Source organism: Melozone crissalis, unplaced genomic scaffold (assembly GCF_028551555.1).
Source record: "Melozone crissalis strain CALT ecotype California unplaced genomic scaffold, PUWL_Pcris_2 ptg000027l_1, whole genome shotgun sequence".
NCBI classification, from domain to species: domain Eukaryota; kingdom Metazoa; phylum Chordata; class Aves; order Passeriformes; family Passerellidae; genus Melozone; species Melozone crissalis.
Window position 1 is genome coordinate 66,779,445 of NW_026535805.1, and position 26,210 is coordinate 66,805,654.

The following is a 26,210-nucleotide window of genomic DNA, read 5'->3' on the forward strand; positions in this document are numbered from 1 at the left end:
ATGCTGTCACCTCTAAGTATTTCAATAACTACCTTCCTACTGTAGATAGCATTAACAGTGAATTAAAGATCATTACATGAATACTTCAGATGAGGGTAAAGTGAGTAAATTATATTACAGCCGAAATATTTTGCATGGATAGATGTTTTGCCCAGTATTACTCTCATAACTTGTGGGAATCAAAGGTAAGGGTTATGAAACCTACACAACAGAACCTATTAATTTTCCTAGAAAGTGTAATATAATTTAATGACCATTCCCTATGACATTTTAACAAAACTTGAATATCATGATTCCTGTTTTATAAAAACCTTCTTTATCCCTCAGCTACTGAAATATAATATTTTAAAATAGTCTCAGATGATTTATATCAGTATGTTTTTAACTTTTATAATCATGGATTAAAAAAATTAATTTGGTAAGATTATTCTTCTAGGAGAATGTGATTTTTCAGCAAATAGGATTGTGAAGCTAATTTTTTGGAACTTGTCCTCCTGACCACAGAACATCAGCTTTCTTCATGCCCCTTCAGAAAAGCAAACATGGCCCTAAAGACAGAGGCAAGACGGGTAGAGCGGGACCTAGCTTGTATTCAAGCAGTAAGAAACCCTTATGCAGCTTTAATAATGATCATTAATACAATTATTAATCATTATTACTTTGTTTCCATGGGCAAAGTTATGGGTTAGAAGAACATTTGTTTCTTACGGTTTTGACCTTATTCAGTCTATAAACTTATAAATGAGTAGCAACAACTGATAACAGGAAGCTAGGGAGGAATTTTGCTTTCCCATATTCCCCTTTAGATGTTTTCACACCCTGCCTAGTTTATGTACAGGCTTTCAGTGAAGTATATCACTGAGGGATTCAATTTTTTTAGTCCTCTATGAAAATGTATGTTATGGCATTCTGACCCATAAGTACATGAACATAACATTTACATCCCCCAATGGCTACTTGTTCACGTTCAGAAAAATCACAGTCCTTTCTCTAACTATTTCTTGAACAGTAAACTGTCAACATAAAAAAATAAAAACTCTTGATGGTACCCACTGGAGACAAAACAGTGGAAGCACTTACATGAACCTTTGAGCACAAGTCATTGTTTTATGATTAGATTTCAAAGGCACCAGAGTTTTGTAAACCATACCTAATTCTTCACACACAGTGCTCTTTTCTCCAGCTTCTGAGAGAAAGGAAAATGTAGCCACTTTTTAATGTGAACCTTTTATATTAACCCAGCCTGGCTGGATGCTGTGTTGTGAGGGAAAGAGTTACAGCTTAGAATGGCTAGCAGAAAAATAGCCAGCACTGATTATCCAGACTAAAGGCCAAAGGGGGAGATAAAAGGTTGCAGCAGCCTTTTGCAGTTTTTTTTTTTTATTTTAGTGGAACAAGTTCATTTCCTGCTACTCATTTTCTACTGGAGAAAATTCTTTGCAAAGGTAACAGGACAAGTTTTTAACAGAAACAGTAATAAAATTATCACTAATATTTTACTACCCTATTGGGTAGTAAAAAACATGCATTTGCTTTGAAAATATTTAACATATTGCAGATTTCATTACGCCTGTCGCAGACACTTCTACTAAAAGTTTATTTTTGTGAATTTTTAGTACATCTTCCATGACTGGGGAAAAATCTCCTGCAGCATAAAAGACTACCAGATTTTGAATTTGTTGACTATTCCATAATGAAAAAGAATATGATTTCAGTATCAAGCTAGATCAGCCATGTTTCAGAGTTGTGCTGTGCTGAAGTGCTTTTCTCTGTAATAGATACTGAACTGCACCACTGGTATGGTTTAAATAACTTTAGAGAGTCCTTCCTTGTGTCCATGCTCCTTTTATGGAACAGGTTTCCTGAATGAGGCTTTTTCCCATGGTATACATGTTCTTATCAGAGAACCATAGAATGGTTTGTGTTGGAAGGGATCTTAAAGATCATCGTTCCAACTGCCCTGCCATGAGCAGGGACACTTTCCACGAGACCAGGTTGCCAGACCCCTATCCAACCTGGCCTTGAACACTTCTAGGAGAGGGACATCCACAGCTTCTCTGTTCCAGTGCCTTACCAATCTCATAGTGAAAAATTTAGTCTTAATATCTAATGTAAACCCACTCTTTTTCAAGGATAGATTTTTCAAGCTATCTCTTTTCCAAGCTGATCAATCCCAACTCTCTCAGCCTCTATATCTCTCCTTATAAGACAGGTGCTCCAGACCTCTGATCATCTTTGTGGCCCTGTCTTGCTCCACAGGTCCCTGTCTTTCCTATGTTGGGGGCCTGAGAGCTGGACACATAATTCAGGTAGGGTCTCATGAGAGTGGAGGAGAGGAAGAGAATCATGACCCAGTGGCTGTGATGATTCGATGCAGCCCAGGATACAGTTGGCTTTTGGGGCTGCAAGTGGACATTGCTAGATCATGTTGAGCTTGTCTACCAGCTAGCTTTTCCTCAAGGCTAGTCTCAATTCATTCTCTACCCCACCTGCATTTGTGCTTGGAATTGCCCTGACGCAGCAGCGGGACCTTGCACTTGGCCTTGTTGATCTTTATAAGGTTCACATAGGCCCAACTCACAAGTCTGTGAAGGTCCCTCTGGATGATATTCCTTCCTCCCAGTGTGTCAATTGCACCACACCCCTTGTGTTTAGTGTCACCCACAAACTTCACAGATTTCACAGAATATTCCAAGTTGGAAAGGACCCACAAGGATCACTTAATTCAACTCTTAAGTGAATGGTTCACCCAGAGATCTAACTTGTGACCTTGGTGGTAGACCCATGCTCTCACCAACTGAGCTAATCTCAGGATGCAGACTTGCTAGGGTGCACTCAATTTCACTGTCTACATCCAAAGAAAGACGTTAAATGTCACCAGTCCCAATGCCACCTCCTGAAGAACATAATTTATCACTGGTTTGCACTTGAACATCAAGACATTGTCTATAGCTTCTTGAGTATAACCATCTAGCCAATTCCTTATGGGCCCTAAATGAAGGCAATTTACTGTCTGAAATGGCTGGATTATGATTTCTCAGGAACTATGAGTTCATAGTTCATAGTTCCACTGGTTGGAAGTTATTTGTGTTAACTAACCTCTTACAAGTGATACTAAGTATATAGCATATCAATGAATTAGAGTGTTACTTTAAAAGTAATCTTAATTTGTACATTAAACATGCTATTTTTTCTCAAAGATAAATGGCAATATGATTCTTTGAGTGTATGAATCCAGAAGCATCCTGGGGATGAAATATGTCAGAGGCAGTTTCATTCCCATTGCTCCAGTGAAGTACTAATCAGATGACTGACAATAAGAGCAGCAAAGTACCACTTTACTCTGTACAGTTAAATTTATTGTTATATTGTTATAGGAAGAAAAAACTGCATATTTCCTGCCTATCAGGTAGAAAAGAGGAAGCAGGTAAAAGAACAAGAAATAAATCGTTTGCGTACAAAAATGTAAAGTAAATTCTTTATTCTTTCTTCTAGATATGGGTTGAAATTACTCCAAAGGACACTCAAGCTTTAGGGAAATGTTCTAAGAAGAGTTCTTTAGAGATTCTCTGTTCAGTTAAAAAATTTACTGTGCTTTTTCAATGCTGGTTAATAAGTACTTTGAGATCACTAATCTCTTAAGGTACACAATCAAAGAAAACATTTATGTGTTCTATTCCTTGATCAAACTGTAATTCATATCTCATATAGATCAGCCATTATGTTAAAATTCTTCATAAAATATTGGTTTTAATGTTTGTAATTTGCTAGTTGAAAATTGGGTTTATACTGAACAATGGCACATTGTATTTGGAAAGCAACCAAGTAATTTGATTAATGCTGGAACTAAAGAAACTATCTTACAGATCCATGACCTATGTTCCTGTGTTGCAGTAGCCCGGTCCTCTCCTCTTATTCCTTATAAATAAGCTTCCTCCCACCCCAAGTAATATCTTTACTTCCTCAATAACATCTGCTGGGCTTTCCTATTCACAGTATGCTTGGCTCTCTCCCATGTTCCCTAAATCCCAGCTGCTGGGGAAGGAGCAGCTTGTATAAGAGCTGATTTCAACATAATACGTGTGTTGATTGAGAGATTAACAAATCTGATTGTTGCTTAGCTTGTATGGCTGCCTTTCCAGTGGGGGTCCTATGTTGGGTGTCTGTTTCCTCTTTCCAGATGCCAATATTCTCAAATATCTTAGCAACTTGGCTTTTGTGCCAAGCTCCCTGGTGAAATGCAGATGAGTGGGCAAAGGTGGTGGGAATAGTGCATAGAAGAGTAAGAGAACTGACAAAGGGATAGAAATTCAAATTTATGTAATCTTCTTATCAAAGCAAAATTTAAAAGGAGAATCAAGTGGCAGGAAGGGAGCAACTTACCTGTGTGCATCCTGGTGCACAAATGGGGTCCAAATTAATGGCACTGCCATTGCCTTAAGAGCCTTCACAGTATTAATTTTCTCCAGAAAATTTCCTTCCAGACCCTCTGGGGATACCCACAATACAGCCCTCACTGATCACTCCAGTGTCTTCCCCTACCCATGACCCATCCTTGCATATCTTCTCTCCCACAGTAACCATACTCCCTCCAAGCCTTGTCCCCAGCCTTGGTCCTAGTTTCTACCCCAGGATGCCTCTTCCCAGTCCTCTGGTCCCAGCCCTCACCACCTCCACTTCTCCTGTGGGCCACACCTAAGCTCAGTGCCCCATATGCATCTACTATTTTCTCAGCCAGGTCCAGGTACTTTGATTTACATGGATAGGCCTGAGCTAATGGATTGACCTTACCTTTTGGATTTATTCCCAAAAGTCACTTGGACCAACTTGCTGTTGGTTACTCTGACAGATAAGCAGGTCCCTCCCTTGGGTTCCTTGCTTGCTGTGCTGGTTTTGCTTGGCCCGGATTTTGGTAGCAGGAGGGCCACAGAGGTGGCTTCTGTGAGAAGCTTCCACCATGTCCTGAGAGCCAATGCATGATGGCTCTGAAGATGGACATGTTGCTGGCCAAAGCTGGTAATTAGAGAAACTGGTAATGCCTCTGTGATGACTTACTTAAGAAGAAAATCAGAACAATGTGGACTCAAATTTTTCCCTAGCCAGAGAAGAGGAGGAGGCAAGAGCATGTGAGGGAAACAACATGGAGACACCAAGGTCAGCGGAGAGGGAGGTGCTCCAGGTGCTGGAGCTGGGATTCCTCTGCAGGCTGTGGTGAGACCATGGTGAGGCAGCTGTTCCCCTGCTGTGCCCCAGCCCATGGGGATCCACAGGGATGCAGAGATCCACCCTCAGCCCGTGGGGATCCATAGGGAATGCAGAGATCCACCCTCAGACCATGGGGATCCACAGGGAATGCAGAGATCCACCCTCAATCCGTGGGGGAGGTGCCCATGCTGGAGTGGGTGGAGGCCTGGAGGGGGCTGTGACCCAGTGGGAGACCCAGTGGAGAGAGAGGGCCCCTGGTTCCAGGCTGGAGCAGCCTGTCCTTGGAAGACTGACCCCATGGAAGAGTGACCCAGGCTGCAGCAGTTTTGGGACTGTGGCTCATGGGAAGGACTCATGTTGCATCAGTTTTGGGAGGGCTGCTGGTTGTGGGAGTGGACCCACATTGGAAAAGTCCATGGAGAACTGTCTCCCATGGGAAGGGACCCCACAGTGCAGCAGGGGAAGGATTCCCCTCCCCGAGCAGCAGAAAAAAATCTCGGGGGATGAACTTACCAAACCCCCATGCCCTGTCTCCCTGTGCTGTTGGTGGGAAGGAGAGAGGGTTTGGGGGCAAATGGTGTTTTTGAAGGGTTAATTTTACTTCTCATTATCCTCCTCTGATTCTGTTAGTAATAAATTCACTTTGTATCTCTAAACTGAGCCTGTTTTGCACTTGGAGTCTTTTCTCCTGGTCCTTATCTCAACACATGAACTCTGTTAATTTTTCTCTCCTCTGCCCAGCTGTGGCAGGGGAGGGTGAGTGTGTGACTTTCATGGGCGCCTGGCCAGTCCAACCATAGCACTTGCTAACATAGACGTCAATGCTGGAAGTGATTTTTGCAAGCATAGAGACCAGTTCACAAAGAAGAGGTTTGAACTGGAATAGAAGTGAGCAATTGAGATGATAGGGGCTTCTGTGGTGATCAAGAAAGAGGAATGCATACTTTATCAGGCAAAATATTCTGGGTTGACAAGTTTTACACACCAAGGGGAAGGCCAAGAAGGAATATGATTGCTCTCTATAAATATTTCAAGAAGGTAAACTGCAGAAATAAAGATAAGTGTTATAGTCTAAATTATATTGCCAGCAGAAGGATAAACTGACCATGAATTAATGTCAGTTCCAATTTAGTAGGATGCTTTTAATCCTCCAAGATTGAGGCTCCTGTAACAGTGTTGTAAGAGCAACAAAAGATATCCTCCCTAGGTTTGGGTGAAATTTGTCACATCATGAATGAGACAGGGAAAGGCTCACTCAATAGCACTGGGAGTCTGGTGCTTGGGGAGTACCACTAGGACACCAATTTTTGTCAGTAATGCACTGCCTTGCTGTGAGCTCCCATGCCTGCCAGAGCCGGATGCAATATTCTAGATGGTTTTTAATAAATGCCTGGAGAACTAATAATACCACTTTACTTTGTGGTGTATCTATTTATTAATGTAACCTGCTATCATCTTTGCCTTCTTTTCCAGCAGCTGTGAAATGATTTGATGGTTTTAATTATTGTTCATAATAACCCCCAAATTCCTCTCTTGATTAGCTTCCTAGATGAAATTTCCATTTAGTATATATTCTCTAACTTGGTGTTTGGTTTCCCTGCTAATTATCTCACATTTTTTTTCTCTGTTAAGCTGCATTTGCCATCTGCTCATCCAGTCAAAAAATAATGGAAAACCTTTTGAATCCGATTGCATTCTCCTAATTACTGGTTCTATCTCCAGTTGTGTTATTACCCACAGATTGAAAGATCTTGGGCCAAATAATTAGCAAAAAACCTGAGTTTCCTTTGATTTTGGCTGAGCTATGCTGATACATACCAAGATCCTGGTCTTTCACTTCCTAGTGTCTAAAGTTCCCTATCTTTCAAAATATAAACATCTGAGTCCCACATCTCTCAATTTTCATGCACAGTATTGATGCTGCATTTCCCTCACTTGGGCCAAGCTCCCACTGTGAATGAGTATTTCATTCAGCTATTCTCAGCAAGTACTCTCTCCAGGGAATTCACATGAAGTTAGGGGCACTTCCAATGAGCTTCAATGTTTCAATAAACATGAACTGAACATTTATTTGTTGCTATGCAAATGTGAATGTTTGCAGATGTTTGGCAATATCAAGACTTACAGCACTAAAAAAACCCCCAAACCAACAACATCTCATATGAAACTTTTCTTCTTTCTCTGTATCTACTGATTTTTTTTTCAGCATGCCATTTTGGTGTAGGTACTCTTTAAGCCTTGCACTTGGATTCTGTGATGCTGTTACCTCCTGACATTTTTTGCATTACTGTACTGGGTTGACCTTGGCTGGATGTCAGGCACCCACCGAAGCCCGTCTATCACTTCTCTCTGCAGCTGGATGGGGGAATAAAATTTAACAAAGGGTTCATGAATTGAGATAAGGACATGGAGATCACTCACCAAATACTGTCATGGGCTAAACAGGCTAGAATTAGAGATATTAATTACATTTATTACTAAAAAAATCAGATTGGGATAGTGAAGTAAAATAAAGCCTTAAAAACACCTCCCTCCCCGCCTTCCCAGCTCTACCTCCTCCCCCAGAAGTGCAGGGTGAAAGGGAGTGGAGTTACGGTCAGTTCATCACAGGTTGTTTCCGTCACTGCTCCAGGAACAGAGTCCTTCCCCTGCTCCAGCTTGGGATCCCTCTCACAAGAAGTCATTTTCTGTTAACTTCTCCACCGTGAGTCCCTCCCATGAGCGAGAGTCCTCCTCAAACTGCTGCAGAGTGATCACTCTCACACAGGGCGCAGTTCTTCAAGGACAGGCTGCTCCAGGGTGGGCTCCCCTCTCCATGGCCTCCCATGGGGTCACAGCCTCCTCTCAGGCACCCCCTGCTCCAGTGTGGGTCTCCTCCATGGGCTGCAGGTGGATCTCTGCATCCCTGTGGATCCCCATGGGCTGCAGGGGCACAGCTGCCTCACCATGGGCTGCCCCAGGGGCTGCAGGGGAATCTCAGCTCTGGAGCCTGGAGCACCTCCTGCCCCTCCTTCTGCACTGACCCTGCTTGGTGTCTGCAGGGCTGCTCCTCTCATGTTCTCACCCAGCTCTCTTGTCTGATCACAACTACACCTGCACAATCACTTTTTTTTTCTTTCCTTCTTCTTAACTATGTTATCCCATAGGTATCATTATCATTTACAACTGGCCCAGCACATCCATCCTGGAGCTGTCTGGCATTGGTTTTGCTGGACATGGATGAAGCTTCTGGCAGCTGCTCCCAGAAGCCACTCCTGTAGCCCCCCTGCTATGCAAAATCAGGCCATGCAAATCCAATACGCTTATTTGGTGAAAAGTTTGGTATTTTGTGAGTTGTTGTCTTCAGTTCTAGATTCCTATTTCTACATTCTTTCTCATAAAGACCATTCCTATCTTTTTTCCTGACTGTATACTTATGTATCTTTTCCGAGTCTGTATAGGAAAATGTTGTTTGGTTGTTTTTAATGATAGGGTCTTATTTCCAAATGAGCTGAATTAGATTTTGGAGTTATTAAGCTGTTACAGTAAGGAGATCTACCATGCCAACTATACAGAACTGTTTATTTCCACTGTGGATTAAAATGTTTCATATAAACAGAACCCCTGTAAGCTATTATATTTGAGCAGTGTCACTAAAATATTGTGGCAAGGACATGAAGCCACAGAGTACAGGTTTATTGCAATGTTTGATCTTGTGCATTAGCAATACTAGTATTCTTTTTAAAGGTCTTTTTAAAAGTAGAATTTGGGCTTTTAGTTAGCTGGACAAGAAAGCTGAAGGACAGTTTTAAAATCACCCGAGTTTCCTCAGGGCTATCAGTTGTTTTATAGTCCTAATTATTTTATCAATAGTAAGATACAATTGATCTCCATTCTTCTGCTTAAAAGCTATTTCTAAAAGAAATATCTATTGAATGGGAATTGTAAGCATTGCATTCAGCACCTTGAGGCAATGCTAGTTGGGCCTTCACCTGAGGCTTTGTTTCAAGGAGATTTCTCTCCCATTTTAAATATAATTTAAAATTCCCCTATAAAAATTAGCCTTTTACAATTTTATTTATTGTATTACCATAATAAAAAAATCATAGTGGAGTGGGAAGAGAGAGAGAGAGAGAGAGATTCCTCTTAAATGTCCGAAAACTGGGTAAAGAGGAGGAGGGAATAGATATTCTTAAATTTCCTTTTCTTTACTGTAAAAGTAGTTGAGGATATCCTAATCTGGGCTAATTTCAAAGCAGCCACCTTTTAGAAAAATGTATAAATGTTCTGCTGAAATCAGTGTAAATATTTAGGTGTTTGCTTTTGTAGGTTTTGCATCATATGTAATTAATTATGTGAAAGCATGTAATTTCCCATCCAAAAATTTATTGTTGTAAAAAATAATTTGATTAATTATTTTAATCCTATGGAACAAGATGGAACTCAATTTACAATCCTAGAGAAATTAATGTATGCCTTCAGAACATGAAAAAATTAAAAATGTGTGTTGAAAACTTTTATGAATATTCTCAAAGCATTTCAATTCTTTTGTGCAGTTTAGATATTAGACAATTTTTTGCTGGATTATTATGGAAATATTAAAGCTTAACTAGACAATTTATATTGTAAAATTTCAAGTAAGACAAAGCATTTGTAAGTCTAATTGATAGAATTATGTCATTACTAGTACATCATACAATTAGTTCATGAAGTCTGTATAGTTTTTTAAAGAGCCTAAAATATTAATGGAAAATTATATATATATATAGGGAAACTTTTTTATGTTTAAACTCCATCTTAGCCAAAGTTACATTTACTGCTTTTCAACCACACCTGAGGTACAATGGTTTTTGAAGTCAAACAGCAATTGTCTAACTATATAATCCAAAAACTTAAATATTTCAAGTTTAGATAAATAGTCCTGAAAAATTGGTATGATAAAACATTCTTGGACTTTTTAAGGATGAAGTATTAAATCTGAATGACATCTAATTTCCCATGTGTGTATGTCTGTTTTCTGTTGATCAGGAATTCAGGGGTGTTTCTGTGATTAGGAGAATTTATAATGCTAAATTCTTTAGCATTATAAACTACTCATTTGTGACATTTATTTATGAATAACTTTTGTATTATTTATAGTCTGACTATGAAAGATGGATCATAACTTTTTCATTACTTGTCTCTGGCCAGTAATTCAATAGTAATTCAATATTATCTTCTTGTTAAAAATAATCTCCTTAAACTTTCTGGAATTTTCCCCTTAGTTACATCTTGCAAATAGTTTGATAGAGGTCATCAAATTTTGGTAATCACATGTGTGTGTTTATAATTTCTAAATTCATGGTCAGTCCTACAGATAACCTCACTCATATGACTGTTTAGGGGTCAGTCATCAGTGTTTACAATGTTTATCTGAAAGAAAAGGCTGCATTAACAACAAATTTCTCATGATTGAAACAATTTTTTTCCCTTTATATATTCTGTCAGAAAAACAGATCAAGGATGGTGGCAGTTTCTTTGCATGATTTTGAACACTAGATCATAAAGAGAAAGTTCTCCATCACTCTGATTTTCCATTTGTATATGCAAACTTGCTTCCAGTATCTTGTTAGGAAGTAGAGAACAGTGGTTATCACCACCCTAAAATTGAAAGAGTCAGTTTCAGTAGATATTTTATTTAACGCATCTGGAAAGGAAACAAAAGTAGTTCTAAAGAATAGGGAGAAACTGGTATGACTTTAAACTCAGTTAACTTTCTGAGAAATTTTGGGCATTTAATATGCACTAGTGCATTTTCTGGTCTTCTGCTTTTGCGTCTCTCTCAAAAGTGAAGAGCAATTATGCAACCCCATTTTATGTTTAACACAACAAAATGTTTATTTTCCAAAAGGCAGTAACATTCAGATGGGACTATTAGTAGTATCCTGTCCTTAGGCTAGACTGGTTGGTGGAAGTTTGCTTCAGTGATGGAAATGTCAGTGATTTGTACTCAATTAGCTGAGTATATTATACATCAATTTAGTCTTGAGAGTTTTATGAGAGATTCAATATATCAATAACAATGTCTAAAATACTTGCACGGCTTGTGCTGAGATTCTACTTTTGGTGCTGTTTTAAAATCAGACAAATGCATCCCAAATCAGTTTTGTGTGTTTACATTTCAGGTTCTCTGAAGTTTCTATATGACATATAGAGATCTGTGATGCTTAGCAGTTACAACAATGGCATAGTGCATGTTAACAATCTGTATTTTGACCTTTCAGTGGTTGTGCTCTGTACATAGACTCCTAATACTGCAGATTTGGATTTCCTCGTAGCTAGCTATTAAAGCAATCACCAGACCATTGCAAAGGCATAAAGGAAGTGAAGGTCAAATCACTGGCAGTGAATTCTAGCTTGCTGCAGTAATCTAAAAGGTAATGCTGGCTGAAAGAGGTACCACTTGCTGTGTACATGATGCACTGAAGAAAGCAAGGGGCTCATACAGTTGAAAAGATATAGTGGTTTTTAAATCTGCTGTTGCAACTTGACTTTTAGCTATTTAAAGTTGAATTCATAAGTTTTTCTACAAAAAGATCAGATTCTTCAGTCATTGAATTCTATATCTCAATGTAGCTTAAAATATGTTTTGCATCCTCAAATCCTATTTCTTTATTGCAATTCTACATTTTTTGTCAAAGGATTTATCCAGTTATTAATAATGTTCATTTAGTTGGAACTGGAATTTTGGGTTGTTTTTTTTAATGAATTTTCATGAGGAATGTTCACTATAGAAAAGGTACATGCATAAAAAGTTTCCAGATGTGCTGATTTGTTTACATTGTTCCAGCATAGGGGCTTCATACAAGTGTGGGTGAGTACCTCACCAGACAAAAGTTGGGAGCTTGAAGTTGATGCTATTTACAGAAGACAGCAAACTTTCTTTTTTCTGTTTAGCTCACTGGAAAGTTTCTATAAATCCAAAGAAATCTTTAATTTCTATTGTAAAAGCTAAAATTAAGAACTCATTTTTTTGAGCTTAGGTCTGAGTCCTGCAGTGAACTCTTTGTGCCTTTGTAATGGTTAAGATAAAGGTCACATTTATGTATCCAGTGAGATGAAAGTGTTTTAAATCATGACCACAATAGACTTTTTTTCCCTGAGAGAGTTTAAGATGGAGAAGCAAGAATTTTTCTGGATTAGATTTATTAATGGGTATTTTTTTTTGGCAGCAAATGCTGTTTAGCATAAATAGATTTTGGTTTAATTTCTTGAAATCAGTTTTAGTGCTTCACACTAAATTTGTGCTTCTTCTGTATTTGTTCTCCAGAAGACAGTGTTTCTGACAGAGGGTAGGGACTGTATTGAAGCTCTCCTCCTGAGATATGCAGATGCATTTAGAAATATCATCAGATCTCAAACACTGTTCAATGCAGACATCCTAACAATTTCAGCTCAGAGTTCTTGTAAACATAGTTCCCTTCAGCTTGCATTTAAGAAGGAACCCATAGTGGATTCTTTCTCAGGACAGTGGAAAAGTCTTACACAACTGATCAGACCTTGAGCTATGGTCTCTAGCTTGGTAGTCACTGCCTGGCACATCAAAATTCTGTAAACATCCTCAAGTTAGCATATGAGACTATGGCATATTTGGGACAGGATCAGGTTGAAGCTCTAAAGTTGTATATCACAGTCCTTTTGAGTTTGAATTAGCACCTAGAAGTGTAGGACTTTTGTAAGGCCCTCAGAAGTGTATCTGCAGCGATGAAGGCTGACTGCACACTGGGCAGCATCAGTACAGCTAGCAGGTTAAATGCAGTGATTGTTCCCCTCTTTTTGGCACTTCAGATGCTGCAATTGGAGCAGGGCCCAGTTTAGCCCTTACCCACTCCAGTATAAGAAACACAGACAAGTTGGACCATGTCCAGAGGATGGCTACCAAGTTGGGCAGGGTACTGAAGCAGATGATGCCCAAGGAGACACTGAAGAGCCCTGAATTTGTTCAGCCTGAGGCTGAAGAAGCCTAGAGGAGAACAGAGCTAATTGCTGTCCTCAGCTGCTTAATGGGTCATTACAGGCAGATGGAGCCAGACTGTTAATGGACATGCACAGTGTCAGGACAGGAGGGAACACAGAGATGTTGCAGCAAGGGAAATTTCAATTAGATTTGAGGTATAAACTCATCATTGTGAGGGCAGTCAAACAGTGGAACAGCTGCCCAGAGTGACTGTTAATTCTCCTTCCTGGTGGATTTTCAAAAACTTGAGCAGGCAATGCCTTGAGAAACGTGAGGTTACGTTGGCAGTATTCTGCTTTGAGGGATAAACTCTAACAACCTCAGAATATCTCTTCCAATCCCTACTGTTCTGACTTGATATACATGACTGAATTTATAGGAAGGACATCATTCAAGTCTTGCCCAGATATGGTCTCATCCCCTTAAAATTGTTACATATTTTTGTAGACCCTTTGTATTTCAAATTACCTCCTTAAATTTGTTTTTAAAGTGAGATCCCCACTCCATTTAGATGCTTTCAAAATCTGATTCCTATATGAGAGTAAATAAAGAGAAAGGAGTGAAAAAATCAATTTAACCTTCAGAGAACCAGAGTATGAGATTGTGTGATATACTCTGTACCTGTGCAGTACCATCCTATTTTTTGCCATCTCCCTATTTGGTTCTTTGTTATATCATACTCAGCTTGGATTTGTACCATTTTGAATTGTTCTTATGAGGCTCTGAGAGTGTTGGTGAAATCTCTTTAAATGAGCAAAAGGAAATAAGACTGAGAAAATAAAGAGACAGAAAATAGAGGAATGATGAAATATAGCCTGGGTAGTTTTTCACTAGTGTACTATTGACCCTGAACTGAACTCCAATGACACTTGCATTGGCTCCAGAGGGCTTTTGGAGCTAGCAAGGTTCAGACTGCCTTCAGTTTTGTATTTCACAGCACTCTCATGGGTCATCACTCATACAATCTTTGATCATCACCCTTGCTCTCCATGGTATTTTTCAAAATCATGCTACAATGTGATAAGGGGGTGGCAAGTTTCTTAACCTTGGCTGTGAGGAATATGACACACTTTAACCTTCAACATCACCACAAAATGAGGAAAACCGAGAAGAAATACAAATGCATTTTCACTTTATAAGTCTATCACCTGGTCTTTTTTGGACTCGTTTGGGACACTCAGATATTTGGACTCCCCACTTGGATACTGTGCATTTGAAATGTGTATCAGAAGTGTGCTAAAGCACATCCTTTTTATTACTGTGTTTATGGCTGCTCCTCTGAAAAGAAAGCATTTGTGTCCAGATCACCAAGAGAAACATTAGCTCCTTTTTTATTTCTTGAGTGGCTAATATTTTGCTTTTTATTGCTTCAGTTGTTTTTGTTTTCCCGTGAAAATATCTGATTTTCTGATCTCTTTTGGCTTGGTTAATGCATGTGTAATGTGTAAACTCCATATGGAGAAGGATCTGATGTGCAAATACTGTGAATAGGTTCTGGCATTGCTTTGAGCATGAACCTTATATTTTTATCTGGGGGAAATAATGGTCTCTTAGTGGTTGCTTTATGCATTTGGTTGGATGTCAGTTCATTTGCTTAAAAATATACAAAGTTTGCTTCCAGGCTGGTTGATTTTCTTCAGCTCTAGGCTCACTCTATTTTAATAATGGCTATTCTGTACTCTGTTTATATTTAAAGTTCTTTCAGTATCTTCACTTCTCAGGACTACTCATTTGCCTTGCTCTGTTTTTCCCAGTATAGCTCAGATGCTAGGCTCTCACAGGCAGCTGGGTTATTTCCTACTGTAGTTTTCCTATTCTCCAAAACTTTAGTAGCTATTTTTTTTCCTAACCTCAAGGCCCAGTCCTAGGCTGTAAAAGGGCTTTAGCTATAAATACAGTTGAAAGTAAGTATTCAAGAAAGCTGAAATTACAAATGCAGGGGAATCTCATCTTGAGAATGGTCATTCAATGATCAGCAGTGAGAGGAAGGCAGGGAAGTAGGCTCTTAGGCTCAGCAAGAAGTACTTGTAGAAATAGTTTCAAAGGAATGAAATGCATTTATTGCTATATCCACAACAACTCTAAACAATTGTTGTGATTACGTTTTTCAGCATGTTCTGCATGATGAACTGACATTTTTCTGAGTAAAAAAAAGAACCACAGAAAAACAAAACAAGTTTCAAGATGGATAGATATGTCTACCTTTAAATACACAAATGTGTATTTATTATTAAATAGACCAATGTTTTTCCTTTGATTATTTTTACTAAGTTATTAATTTTACTAAGTTATTAAGTTAACTAAGTCTTTAAGTTATTTTTATTTCCTTTATGACTATTCACAGAAATGGGTCAAAACAATATCTAAGTGCAAAAATACTTGCTTTCTCTTCCTATTGTGCCATTTGTCAGCACTTATAATACTAAAAGAAATATAGTGCTTTGGTGTAGTGTCATTTGGATTATTTTTACCACTTCATAGTTTCAAACAAGAGCTTTTAAAAAGTACCTTGAAAGCTTTGTGGATTTGTTTTACACGGATTACCTTGATAGAGTTTGTACTGCAAAAGTGCATCAACAAAGTATCTTTGCATTAATTTCATTTTTATGATGGCAACTGATCCAGATACCTGTAGTCAAATTTCTGTCTAAAAGGATGAGTGATATATCATTTGAGTCAAGAAAATAGTGCTGCCTTAAATTAGGCCAATAGCATTCTTAAAAATAGAAGAGATTTTTCAGAGGGTAAATATTTTGCTGGGCCAGGCCGTGGAAGGGTTTTGGTCATGAAGTGTATTCAGTGTGGGGCACTTATAGCTTTAGGATATAGCTAAGCTGAAGCACAGCAAAGATGAGTATTACACACTGTGACTGAGAAAAAAACTGAGGAATTAGAATTGAGAAAAACAAAATAACCTTAAGGAAATGAGCATAAATTAGATATTATTTTTTCCCCTGAGTGCATTAAACATTTTATTCTCCTTTTACAGGGTTTTATTCCCTGTCAGTGGAGGCTTCAGAGCACATTTTAGAAAAAAAAAACTGTAGGTAAAATGGCCTTTGTAGAAGAAAAGGTTAGTTGGTTTTTGTAGATGTCTCTCAATGCCTCACCTAAATGGGTGACTGAACACAGAGCAGAACATCTCCAAGGGATTTGCTCTAGCATCAGTGTGGAACAAAGAGGATATTGTGGATGGATAATCTTGGTAGACAGTTTATCCTGCAGGTCTGTCCCACTGATGTTTCTGCAGATGATACTGTGTAATGATGAGATACCAACAGGAGAAAAGAGCTAAAACAGATAAAGCAAAAGGTGTAGGAGAAAAAATACACAGGAGAGAGAATGGAAAACATAGCTCATAATACTTTGGGCATTTATTGGTGCTATTATAGCCATGTTTAGATGCAAATATTGGATTAAACTCCTTAAAATTATTGTTTTCACATTAGAGCCTTAAATTATAATTTGCTTTTCAGACACACTACATCTTAATATAATCATGGCTAATCTATTTCTCTTTGAGTGCCATACAGTTCTGTTTCATTAACATCAGTAAAATGATGTAAAGAGACTGATGACATTGGGTGCTGATGAAAATGATGAAACAGTTGTTTGCCTTTAGAACAAAAATCTAAAGAATTATCTGCTAAATTTCCTCTTTTAAATGATGATAATAATAATAATAACAATAATAACAATAATAATAGTAATAACAATAATAATAATAATAATAATAATAATAATAATAAGTATTAGTATTAGTATTAGTATTAGTATTAGTATTATTTTGCCTAAGTGAATGGGGGAAAGGCAAACTGACTTTTTTTTGTCAGACAAACCATATTTCCATGTTTCTTAGTGAAACAAAAATAATTTATAGTTTTTCTCTGATGCATGGAACTCTGCATTCAAATAGGCAGTGATATTCAGTAATTGTACAGTGCGTTCTGCTTTTTTTGGCCAATTAGTAAATAGATCTAGTGGGCGAAAAAACAAAAGCCAATAGAGAAATATAGGTAATAGAGAACATGCATGTTTCTAATTGAAATTTAAAATTATATAGGCAGCAGGGAAGAGCAGTGCAGAGTATCTGGAAGTATCAGATGAAAAGAGAGACAGAAAGTCGTGTTACAAAAAATGAAGAGGAGGTACAGAACAGGATATGTGGTATATTATTCAAAGAGTAGTCAGAAGTGCTGACATCATGTATTTTCTGAATGTAGTGCTGAGGTGACAAGCTATCCCAGTACTGCTTCTCACCTTTGCACATTATTTCTCACTATATTGTCACTTCCATAAAACCTAGTCAAAATCATCCAGATTGGACTGCATAATTTGAAAACCCCTGTTGAGTGTATAGTGTACACTAAAATGTAATGTTAAATAGCATCCAGTATTTTCTTTAATTAAAAATATTACTGGTATGTGGTGTGTTAATCCTATTCCATTATATAGCCTGCACGGATATTTTGAATTGCATTTTTTTAATGGCTATTTTGCATATTTCACCTGGCCCTTATTTTGCTTTCTTTACCTCTTTATAGTAGATTTGATTGTACTTTTACCAGCAGTACAAGAAAAGTATATATACAAAGAATGAAGTGTTAATGTGTTTAGTAGAATAATTTATTTTCACTGTAATTTAAAACTGTATGTTGAACTCAGCTTTTTTTTTTCTATGAGAAATAATGTTGGTATTTATATGTCTGGTTTTATTATTTTTAGTTGTTCTTATCATTGAGATTGGGCAAGAAAAACTATAAAAATGAAATACGTTTCATAATATTTGGAGGGAAAAACATGTTGTGTCTTTATGACAAATTTGTTTCTTCATAGGATCTTTCTTATGACCTATTTTGTCAGCAAGTTCTTGTATCTAGGAACATTATTTCTGTTGGCTAGACAATTTCAAAATGACAGAGTGAGATTAATAATATAAATACAGATTTCCTTGTTTCATTGATTTATTGGGTCCTAAATCTTTGAACACTCACCTCTATTAGTCATTTGACTATTGAGAGCTATGACAAAAAGTTACTCAGATGTGTAAGTGTTTGCAAGGAGGAGCATCTTTGTTAAGTGCAATTAATTAGCAACATACAGCAAAGAAAGAATAGCTCCTGTGACAGTATCACTATAATACTTTGGATGGATCAGATATGTACAGACATAATCCATTTCTAGGAATTGTGCAAGGGAGAGGCTTAAGAAATATCTTTGTCTGAAATGTGTTCACATTGCGGCTTCTATTTCATCTACTTCAGCATTTTATCCAGCATGAGTGTAGAAAAGTTACTTGTCTGAGGCCACGATTTCTCATACATTAGCATGGCTGTAAGAGTTGGGAGACTTGGATCAGGGGACTCATTAAGACTTGATATACAGTTTATTTTTTTTTCTGACTGAACATGAATACCAAACTGCACATGAGTGAGTAGATGGCATTCTGATTGCAAACATGTAAAGTGTGTGCTGGGCTACGTCAGCACGTGTATGATTAGCAAATTGTCAAGGTTAGAACTCCCCTCTGGTGCTGGAGAGGCACATGGAATACTGTGTGCACTGGCTGGGGTTCCCTGCTTCCACAAGCATAGGGAGAAAATGGAGGAAGTCTAGCAGAGGGCTCTCTGCTCTGAGTGGTTGAAAGAGATGGGCTTATTTAGTTTGTTGGGGTGATGATCCACAGTGAGCTACATGAAGGAGTTACAGAGGATGGAGCAAAAGTCGCTTGGGCCATGCTCAGTGATATAACAAAGAAGAATGGCCACAAGATGCAGGCCAAGAAATTAAAATGCAGCTTAAGGAGGCTGATGCAGCACTGGTGCAGGCTGCTCATTGAGTTTGTGGAATCTCCATCCCTGGTGGCTTTCAGGACTTGACTCTTAAGCCCCAGCAGAGTTGAACTTGTATTGGCAAAAGCCCTTCTCTGCTCTCAGTGGGAGGCTGAACTAGTTCATCTCCAGAGGTGATGCAGTGAATATTATTATGAAGTCTAAGACCTTTTACAACATTAAAAAAGAAAAAATGCATAATTTTAAAAAAGCTGACTTCTTGATTTTGATTTCATGCTACATAAGTTTCTAAGGCAGAGTAGGTGGCTGTTTCTTTTCTCTCCTTGGTTAATTTTTGAGACTAGTTTAGATTTTGCTGATACACTCAATTAATGCTGATACACTCAACTTTGGGTGACATGGATCTAAGCCTAAACAATGTAATTTCACCTGATGGAATGGTATTCTGTTGTCATGTCCTTCATTGTTGTGATCTATTCCCAGAAGTGAAATGAAAATTAGAAAAAATTTAAATTAGTACAGGTATTTAGTATTGAGCCATCTTCCAGAAATATCTTGTCTACCAACATACAGCAACTTCACTACAAAGAAGTTAAAATAAGTGTCAAATCATAGCTTCTTAACAAAATTTTCAGATTTCTGTATTCCCATATAATGTAAATTTACAAATAATTGACTGCCATGTATATGTTTTATGTGTTGTGGTTTTAGAAACTGAGGGTGTGCAGGCTCTCAACAATAGCCATAGAATGTACAGATCTAAACAGACTGTAGAGAGATAATTATTTCTATCTCTCTCACACAGGCTGTGTTGAAAGCAGGGCTCTGCACAACCTCCTTGTTGTGTTGTTTACATGCCTGCCAGAAGTGGTTTGTGTTTTTATTTGTCTCTCAACCTGTATGTGTCCAGCACAACAACAAGGGTATCTAGTCTCCCCACCCCAGTGGCAAACTATAGCAAAAAAATTCATAAACAGAAACTTACTGGTGAATTATCCATATCCACAAAGTCTGCTTCTTACCAGAGTAGAGAGAGACGTGCTGCTGTTGGTTTGAAATCGTTCCCAGCTGCTGGAAGGTATAAAAAAAATCCCCTCATGAAGTCTCCTCAGGCATGCTGGGATAAGGGGACACCTGGGTTGCTCACAGATATGGGACCCTAAAAAAACATCTGAAAAAGCCCAAAAAAGCAGCAGTCTGGCAGGGATAGTGCTGACACCTTCCTACTATTGACAGCTTTCTGGCACTAGTCACAGCTGCAAGCCTTGTTTTGCAGGTAGACTATCTAGCCTGCTGCAGACTTGTAATATTGACACTAATTTATGTTTATGAGGAGAAAAGAGGGAAGCTAGTATTTTGTACTGTGGAGTGGGGACCTTTTGAAGATGGTGCTTGAAGGTGCCAAATATGTCAGGCAGACTCTTTGGATTGTGAAAAACTGGTGAAGCAGTTGTTAGCAGAACATAAGGATCAAAAAAAGTCAGAAGTTCAGAAACCAAGTCTCAGATTATTCTTCCTTACCAATCAGGATAACAAACAACAACACACAGGCAGGCAGCCCATCTCAGTAAAACCTCAGAAAGTCTTTGAATTAAATATGAAAATAAGATCTTCTGAGCTGGTTCTTCTGCCTCACTTCATGTTGTGGCAAGTGCATTTTTCATGTGCAGTGGAAGGAACTGGCCTGACTTACCCGTGACCAGGCTTTTTGGGCTCTTCACTGGAGATTTTCTCAAGCCTGCTCTTGGGGTGCTGTTTCTAGTTTGTCACCTCTGCTGGGGACACTAATGAGTCTGTCAATACAAACTTTGGCTACATGTTTCAAGATGCTGCACTGCTGTAAATTTCATTCCTTTCTATCAGGCAACTTTATGGTGTTCTAAAAGTTGTGATCTATCTATCATCAACAGAGCTGCCTGGAAAAACTTATTTTTCCTCATTCCTTTCCCACATGCAAGCCACAGTCTGTAACAGTAGTGAAGCCTCAGTGATTAACATGTTTAAAATACATGAAAGATGTAGGGTCAAATGGCATTACAAGGTGGGTTACTGTGAGACAGCTTCTTATCTGTATGGAGAAACTTCTTCTAAATAGCTGGCAGTGTCACTGGGGCACTATAGAGGTCAAACTGCTCAGTGCATGTTTCATATTGCATTTTTTTGGACATTTTTTGCCTTTGAGTGAAGATCATAGCTAAATTCAAATCTTCTATTTGTTATCCAAGGTGGCTATAAGTTCAGCAAGCTTTTGTAGTGGACTTTATTTGCCAGTCATGTTAAACTGCTTTTTGTACTGATTCTATATTAAAATTTATACACACGTGTGTGTGCGTGTGCCTGCATATATATATATATATATATATATATATATATATATATATATATATATAAATAATATAAATATAGATAAAATAGTAACTGCACATTAAGAGATTGTATGTTATGACAGACTTTAATTTCCCTCGTTTCTATACTTGAGTGTTTTGCAGAGTATAAATGTACATTTGAATGACTGTTTGACTTCTCTTGCCTGGGAGGACTTGGGAGACTTTTATGAGAAAGGAATATAACTCTGTCACTATTACTGTTTGCTACCTCCAATAGTAAAATATTAGCAGACTTAAACTTTTTATTTGAGTGACTGTTGTCACTGCAGTATTGTACATATCAAAATACAAAAAGATCTTGTGGAAGCAAAAAGTCCTGCTACGTGAATGCAGTCTGGAATCTCTGAAGGTGATGGTTATATAAATGTAACTAAACATTTATATAGTTCTATTTTAAAATTCTTCCTGCAAAAGTCCTTATTTTTTTAAATTATTTTGCACCTTTTAAGAAATGTGTGCTGGAAATAGAATTGCTTTTTTTGTGCTAACTTTGAGTTCCCTGAGTTTTGTTATATTTGGATATAATTATAACATCTTAAAAGAAAGAAATTATAATTTTCTCTTTTTCTTTGCAGAGTCACAGTGTACACTCTGTGGGGAGCCTGAAGGTGAGTGTGTTTTCCTGTTAATATTTTTCAAAGCAGCTAGAGGTGAACACTTCACTTTAATATTACTCATGTACAATAGATTGGAAATAGTCCATAAATGGTGGAAACCAATGAAAGACATTCTACCCTATTTTAGATACAAAACATTATTTGAATTAAGCTGAACACATGCTCTAGGCAGGAAATACCTTAAAGGACAAATATTCCATTAGAACAAAAATTAAAATATTTACTTTTATTGTTCTTTTGTGTGTTTTTCAAACTAACTTGTCAGTAAGTGTGAGTGTAAAGAGACATTTAAGGACATCAATTTGAGTGTAGAAATCATAGAGATTGGATGTAAAAGAGAAATGAAAAGCATTTTTAGATTTTAGATTAGATATTACATTTACAGAGAAGCTTACACATTTTAGCAGATGTAATGAATAAATACTGCTTCTGAAACAAAGATAATTAAGCAGAAGCCTTTGTAGTTCAAATACATGCCCACATGGCAGTGTTTGTTGGTTTGTTTTGTTAGGATTTTTTCCAAGTGACTAATTGAATACCAAGATGAGACACACATTTAACTTAAATGAATGCTCAAGCAATGAGAATATGGTTTTTAAAGTATGCCATTATTGAAGGAAATATCTCTAATTTATTTATTATTTATTAACATTGGTGGTCTTATAAAGAAAATGTTGAAAGATTGACTTAGTTTGAAATCAACCACCTGGAGCCTTTCTAGAGAATAGAGTTCAAAATAGTCAGTGTAAATGGAGCCAAGTGTATGAACTAAAACACAAAATGATAGATTCTACACTTTTCACAAAGACATTCAGCTTTATTTCTTGAATATTTGCTGATAAAAAAGTTTCAGCTTCTAATGTTTTATAAATTTGGTAGGGACAAGTTATTAGGATATGAAGCCTGGAAGGGGAAATCTTTGAGATCTTGGACCTAATGAAATAACTCAGTAAATTAAATAATAATTATCTCCTTCTCTTTTGTTATCTACTGACAAATAAGTCTTTTAGAAATTTGTTTTGACTGCATCCCTTTAATAAACAGTCAATTGTTGATTTTTAAATTTTCTTTGCCCTTTATTTGATAAATTTGTAATAATACAGATACATGTATGAAAAGGAAAAATGAGATTGGTGTTTGTTTGCCTTTCATGAGATATTTCTCTCCTGATAAAACTAGCCAACTTTAAAGTTATGCATTGGATTAGTTCTGTTTTATTATATGCTGTGCCTGCTTCATAACAATAGTTTTCCTTTCTTTTCATTAGTGCTCTTTCATACCTCTTCAGCTTTGCAAATATTAATAAATATATATGGACTTTGTAAAAAGGGAATTAAAGAAAGGATAATATTTTTTGGTGCATTTATATGAGTAAAACCTCACATTCAAATATAACTGTGTGCATTACTGGAGGAGCAGGCCTGAACATAAAATTCAGTTTTTAGCTATACAGAAATGAACTTTACCAGGAGTGAATGTTTCCTGGATCACCTGTCTCTCCTCTAAAACACAGTATTAGTGGAATGCTACTTATTAATTCTCTGCTTCAATTTTAAAAATATTGATATAACTGTCACCTTAGATTAGTGACAAGACTTAGAATCTGAAGCTTTTCCCTTGCCAGATAAGCACAAATTCTTATCTAACACTGATCATTCACAGAAGTTTTATTCTTAATTTTGTGATGAAGAAGCAATTGTTCTGGCTGCTGAATTTAGTTTGTAGAAGGCCATTCTAGGAGAAACTTCATATCTCTGTTGTATAAACAAACAAACAAAAACAAAACAAAACAAAACAAAACAAAAAACCCTTAAAAAAGATCCTTTTCCTATGCAATGTTCTATAAATTTTGGTTCCATTGTATACTAAGAGAAGGGAAGAACTAAGAAATCAAGATTTTGCAGTGCTCTAAGTGTAATTTCTGACTTTTCTCTGTAGACTTCTTCAGAAATTTGAGTTACTCTGTGCCTTCTAGTTGGTTTTTTTGAAATTAGAGGAAAATTCAGAGAGTATCAGTTAAAGTTAGATACTGTTTGCCTCCAAGTTTCTTTTTTCTTTCTCTTTTTCAGATAAAAGATAACTAAGTCCACCAAGTGTACTTAACTTTATCAAGGTGAATTTGCAGAATTATAGGATGGATGTGCCACAGTGTAGTCCTCCTATGCTAGTTTCCAAGGTGTTGAGCAGAGATTCATCTGAGAAATAGTAGATGTTGGGAAATCTCCTGGGCTTGGGTGAGAGGAAGGCAATGTTTCACATCTTGTGTTTTCTGGGTTCCTTGCAAGCTGTTTATGCCATTTCCTGAAAGACCAGCAGGCAGCTAGGTGTGTTCTGATCATGTTTGGCCTTCTGAAACAAGAGTGACAGAATGGAAGCATTTTGCAAGCCTCAAATTCTGATTGTCAAGTTGGTCAGCTGTAGTCTCACTTCTCATTGCAGTTCATCCTTTCTCTAAGCATCACTCCCCTTTCAAAACCAGCAGTTTTGTCCTGGATTATCTAAGTGGCATAAAAATGACTGTGTAAAACAGAGCTCTTTGCTGGGGGCACTTTGCCAAGTTTTTAGCAGTTAGTGCTGCAGTGCAGGAAGCAAGGAGGTGCATTTATCTGCATACCCATTGTTGCACAGGTGTGGAACTGTGTGTGTATCATGCTATTCTGTAGGGTGAAAACCTGTCAGATATGAAGGGGAGATATAAATGATGAGAGTACAGATTCCTCATTTCAGTGTTTTGCCTGGGAACTTGGGGTTCTGCAGTTAAATGTATCACATGTCTTCCTTTGCATCCTATGTAAAGAGAATGAGTTAGACAAAACTGAGGTACCTGTTTGAGAATAAGTATCTTGTATGAGCTGCAAGGACTTGTGTGTTCTATTTTAAAAATCATGGGTTTGCTCTGTTACTGAAAGTGTACCAGGCACCATTCCTGTCAGTGTGAGATATTTGAAGAGCATCAGGGTTTTTTTATTCTGGGAGGAAACTAAAGTTGCAGAATCCCATTAGCCTGGCTACTTCAAGCAGATCCATCCTCTGGAAATGCAAGAGCCACAATGGCTTGTTTTCAGAGGGGTAACAACAGCTACACTTGGGGAAGTGATCTGCAGCTGACCGATTATGTTGTCATGGTAAACATTGCAGGGTTGTTCTTTGCTGTATTCCTGCTCAGATTTAGGGTGAGGATGGCATGTTATAGACACATGTGTTCTGAAGTACTCTGTGACACACACTGGTGTAGTCATGCGACGTTTCAGGAGCAGTTTTCCCCATAAAGCCTCTAGCAGATATTTCTGCTCTTTCTAAAAATTTGTATTTATTCATAGAAGCTTTTGAAAGGATAATATTATCAAATATAATTTTCTGTATTATCAAAGCAGAAAACAAGTACTTTTGGTGGCAGCTGAGGTTTCAGTAGACCACTCTTTCTTCTCAAAGCTTATACAAATGAAAGCTTTTCTTCCAGGCATTTTTTATATCCTTCATAACTGCAGCAGTGTCTTACTCTTTCTATTAGGTACTCTCTCCAGGTAATTCAGATTCTTCCTCATTGTCTCAGATCTCTTTTGGGCTGTGGTATACGGCTACAGTTTGAACTAAGTTCATCCATTATTTTTTGCCAGTAACTGGCACAAGAACCCTGGTTGGTGTTGTTAGACTTGCTGGGTTTGTGGTAGCAAACTTTAAACAGTGAGGCTTTTAATTAGTAAAATAAATATTCTATGCAAAAGGATAGCTTAGAGGAGATCTGTTTCTCAATGTATCTCACATTGCACATTGGATTTTTTTCCTAAACTTGTTCTTCTGTTACGTTAAACAGTTTGTACAGCCAATGCATAGATACTGAATTATTCCAGTGTCAAAAGATTCAGAAATTTCTCACAATTGCATTTTATCTGATAATAAATTCAATTATCTGAAGATTAAGAATTTTACTGTTGATTTCAATTTTGAGATCAGATGCCCACATGATTTTGTCTTCCTTTGAAAAAGAATAAGTTTGTGCAAATTTTCTAGCACTTGCAAGAATGCTAGCATATGTCACAGGTTTACCCTTACAGAAGTTTATATCAATTACTTTTAGGAGAACTTTTAAAATGATTAATAGTGGAAGACTAATTTAATTTATTTTTATTCTGTTTTTATTTAGTAAAAGAAGTTTTGAATGTTCTGAAATAAAACCAAATTATGCTGTTTAATTTTATTTGCTCACAAGATGCATAAAATATTGAGTATAACT

General features: G+C 37.4%; 1 protein-coding gene across 18 annotated transcripts in view; it reads left to right on the plus strand.

Annotated features, from left to right (window-relative positions):
• DLGAP2 (DLG associated protein 2) overlaps nt 1-26,210 on the plus strand; it is a 450,442-nt gene that overhangs the window by 196,969 nt on the left and 227,263 nt on the right. For all 18 annotated transcript variants that reach the window (XM_054280610.1, XM_054280612.1, XM_054280611.1 and 15 more), the window contains one exon: nt 21,935-21,967. In XM_054280610.1, the coding sequence (XP_054136585.1) occupies nt 21,935-21,967 (33 nt within the window). The remainder of the gene's footprint in view (nt 1-21,934; nt 21,968-26,210) is intronic.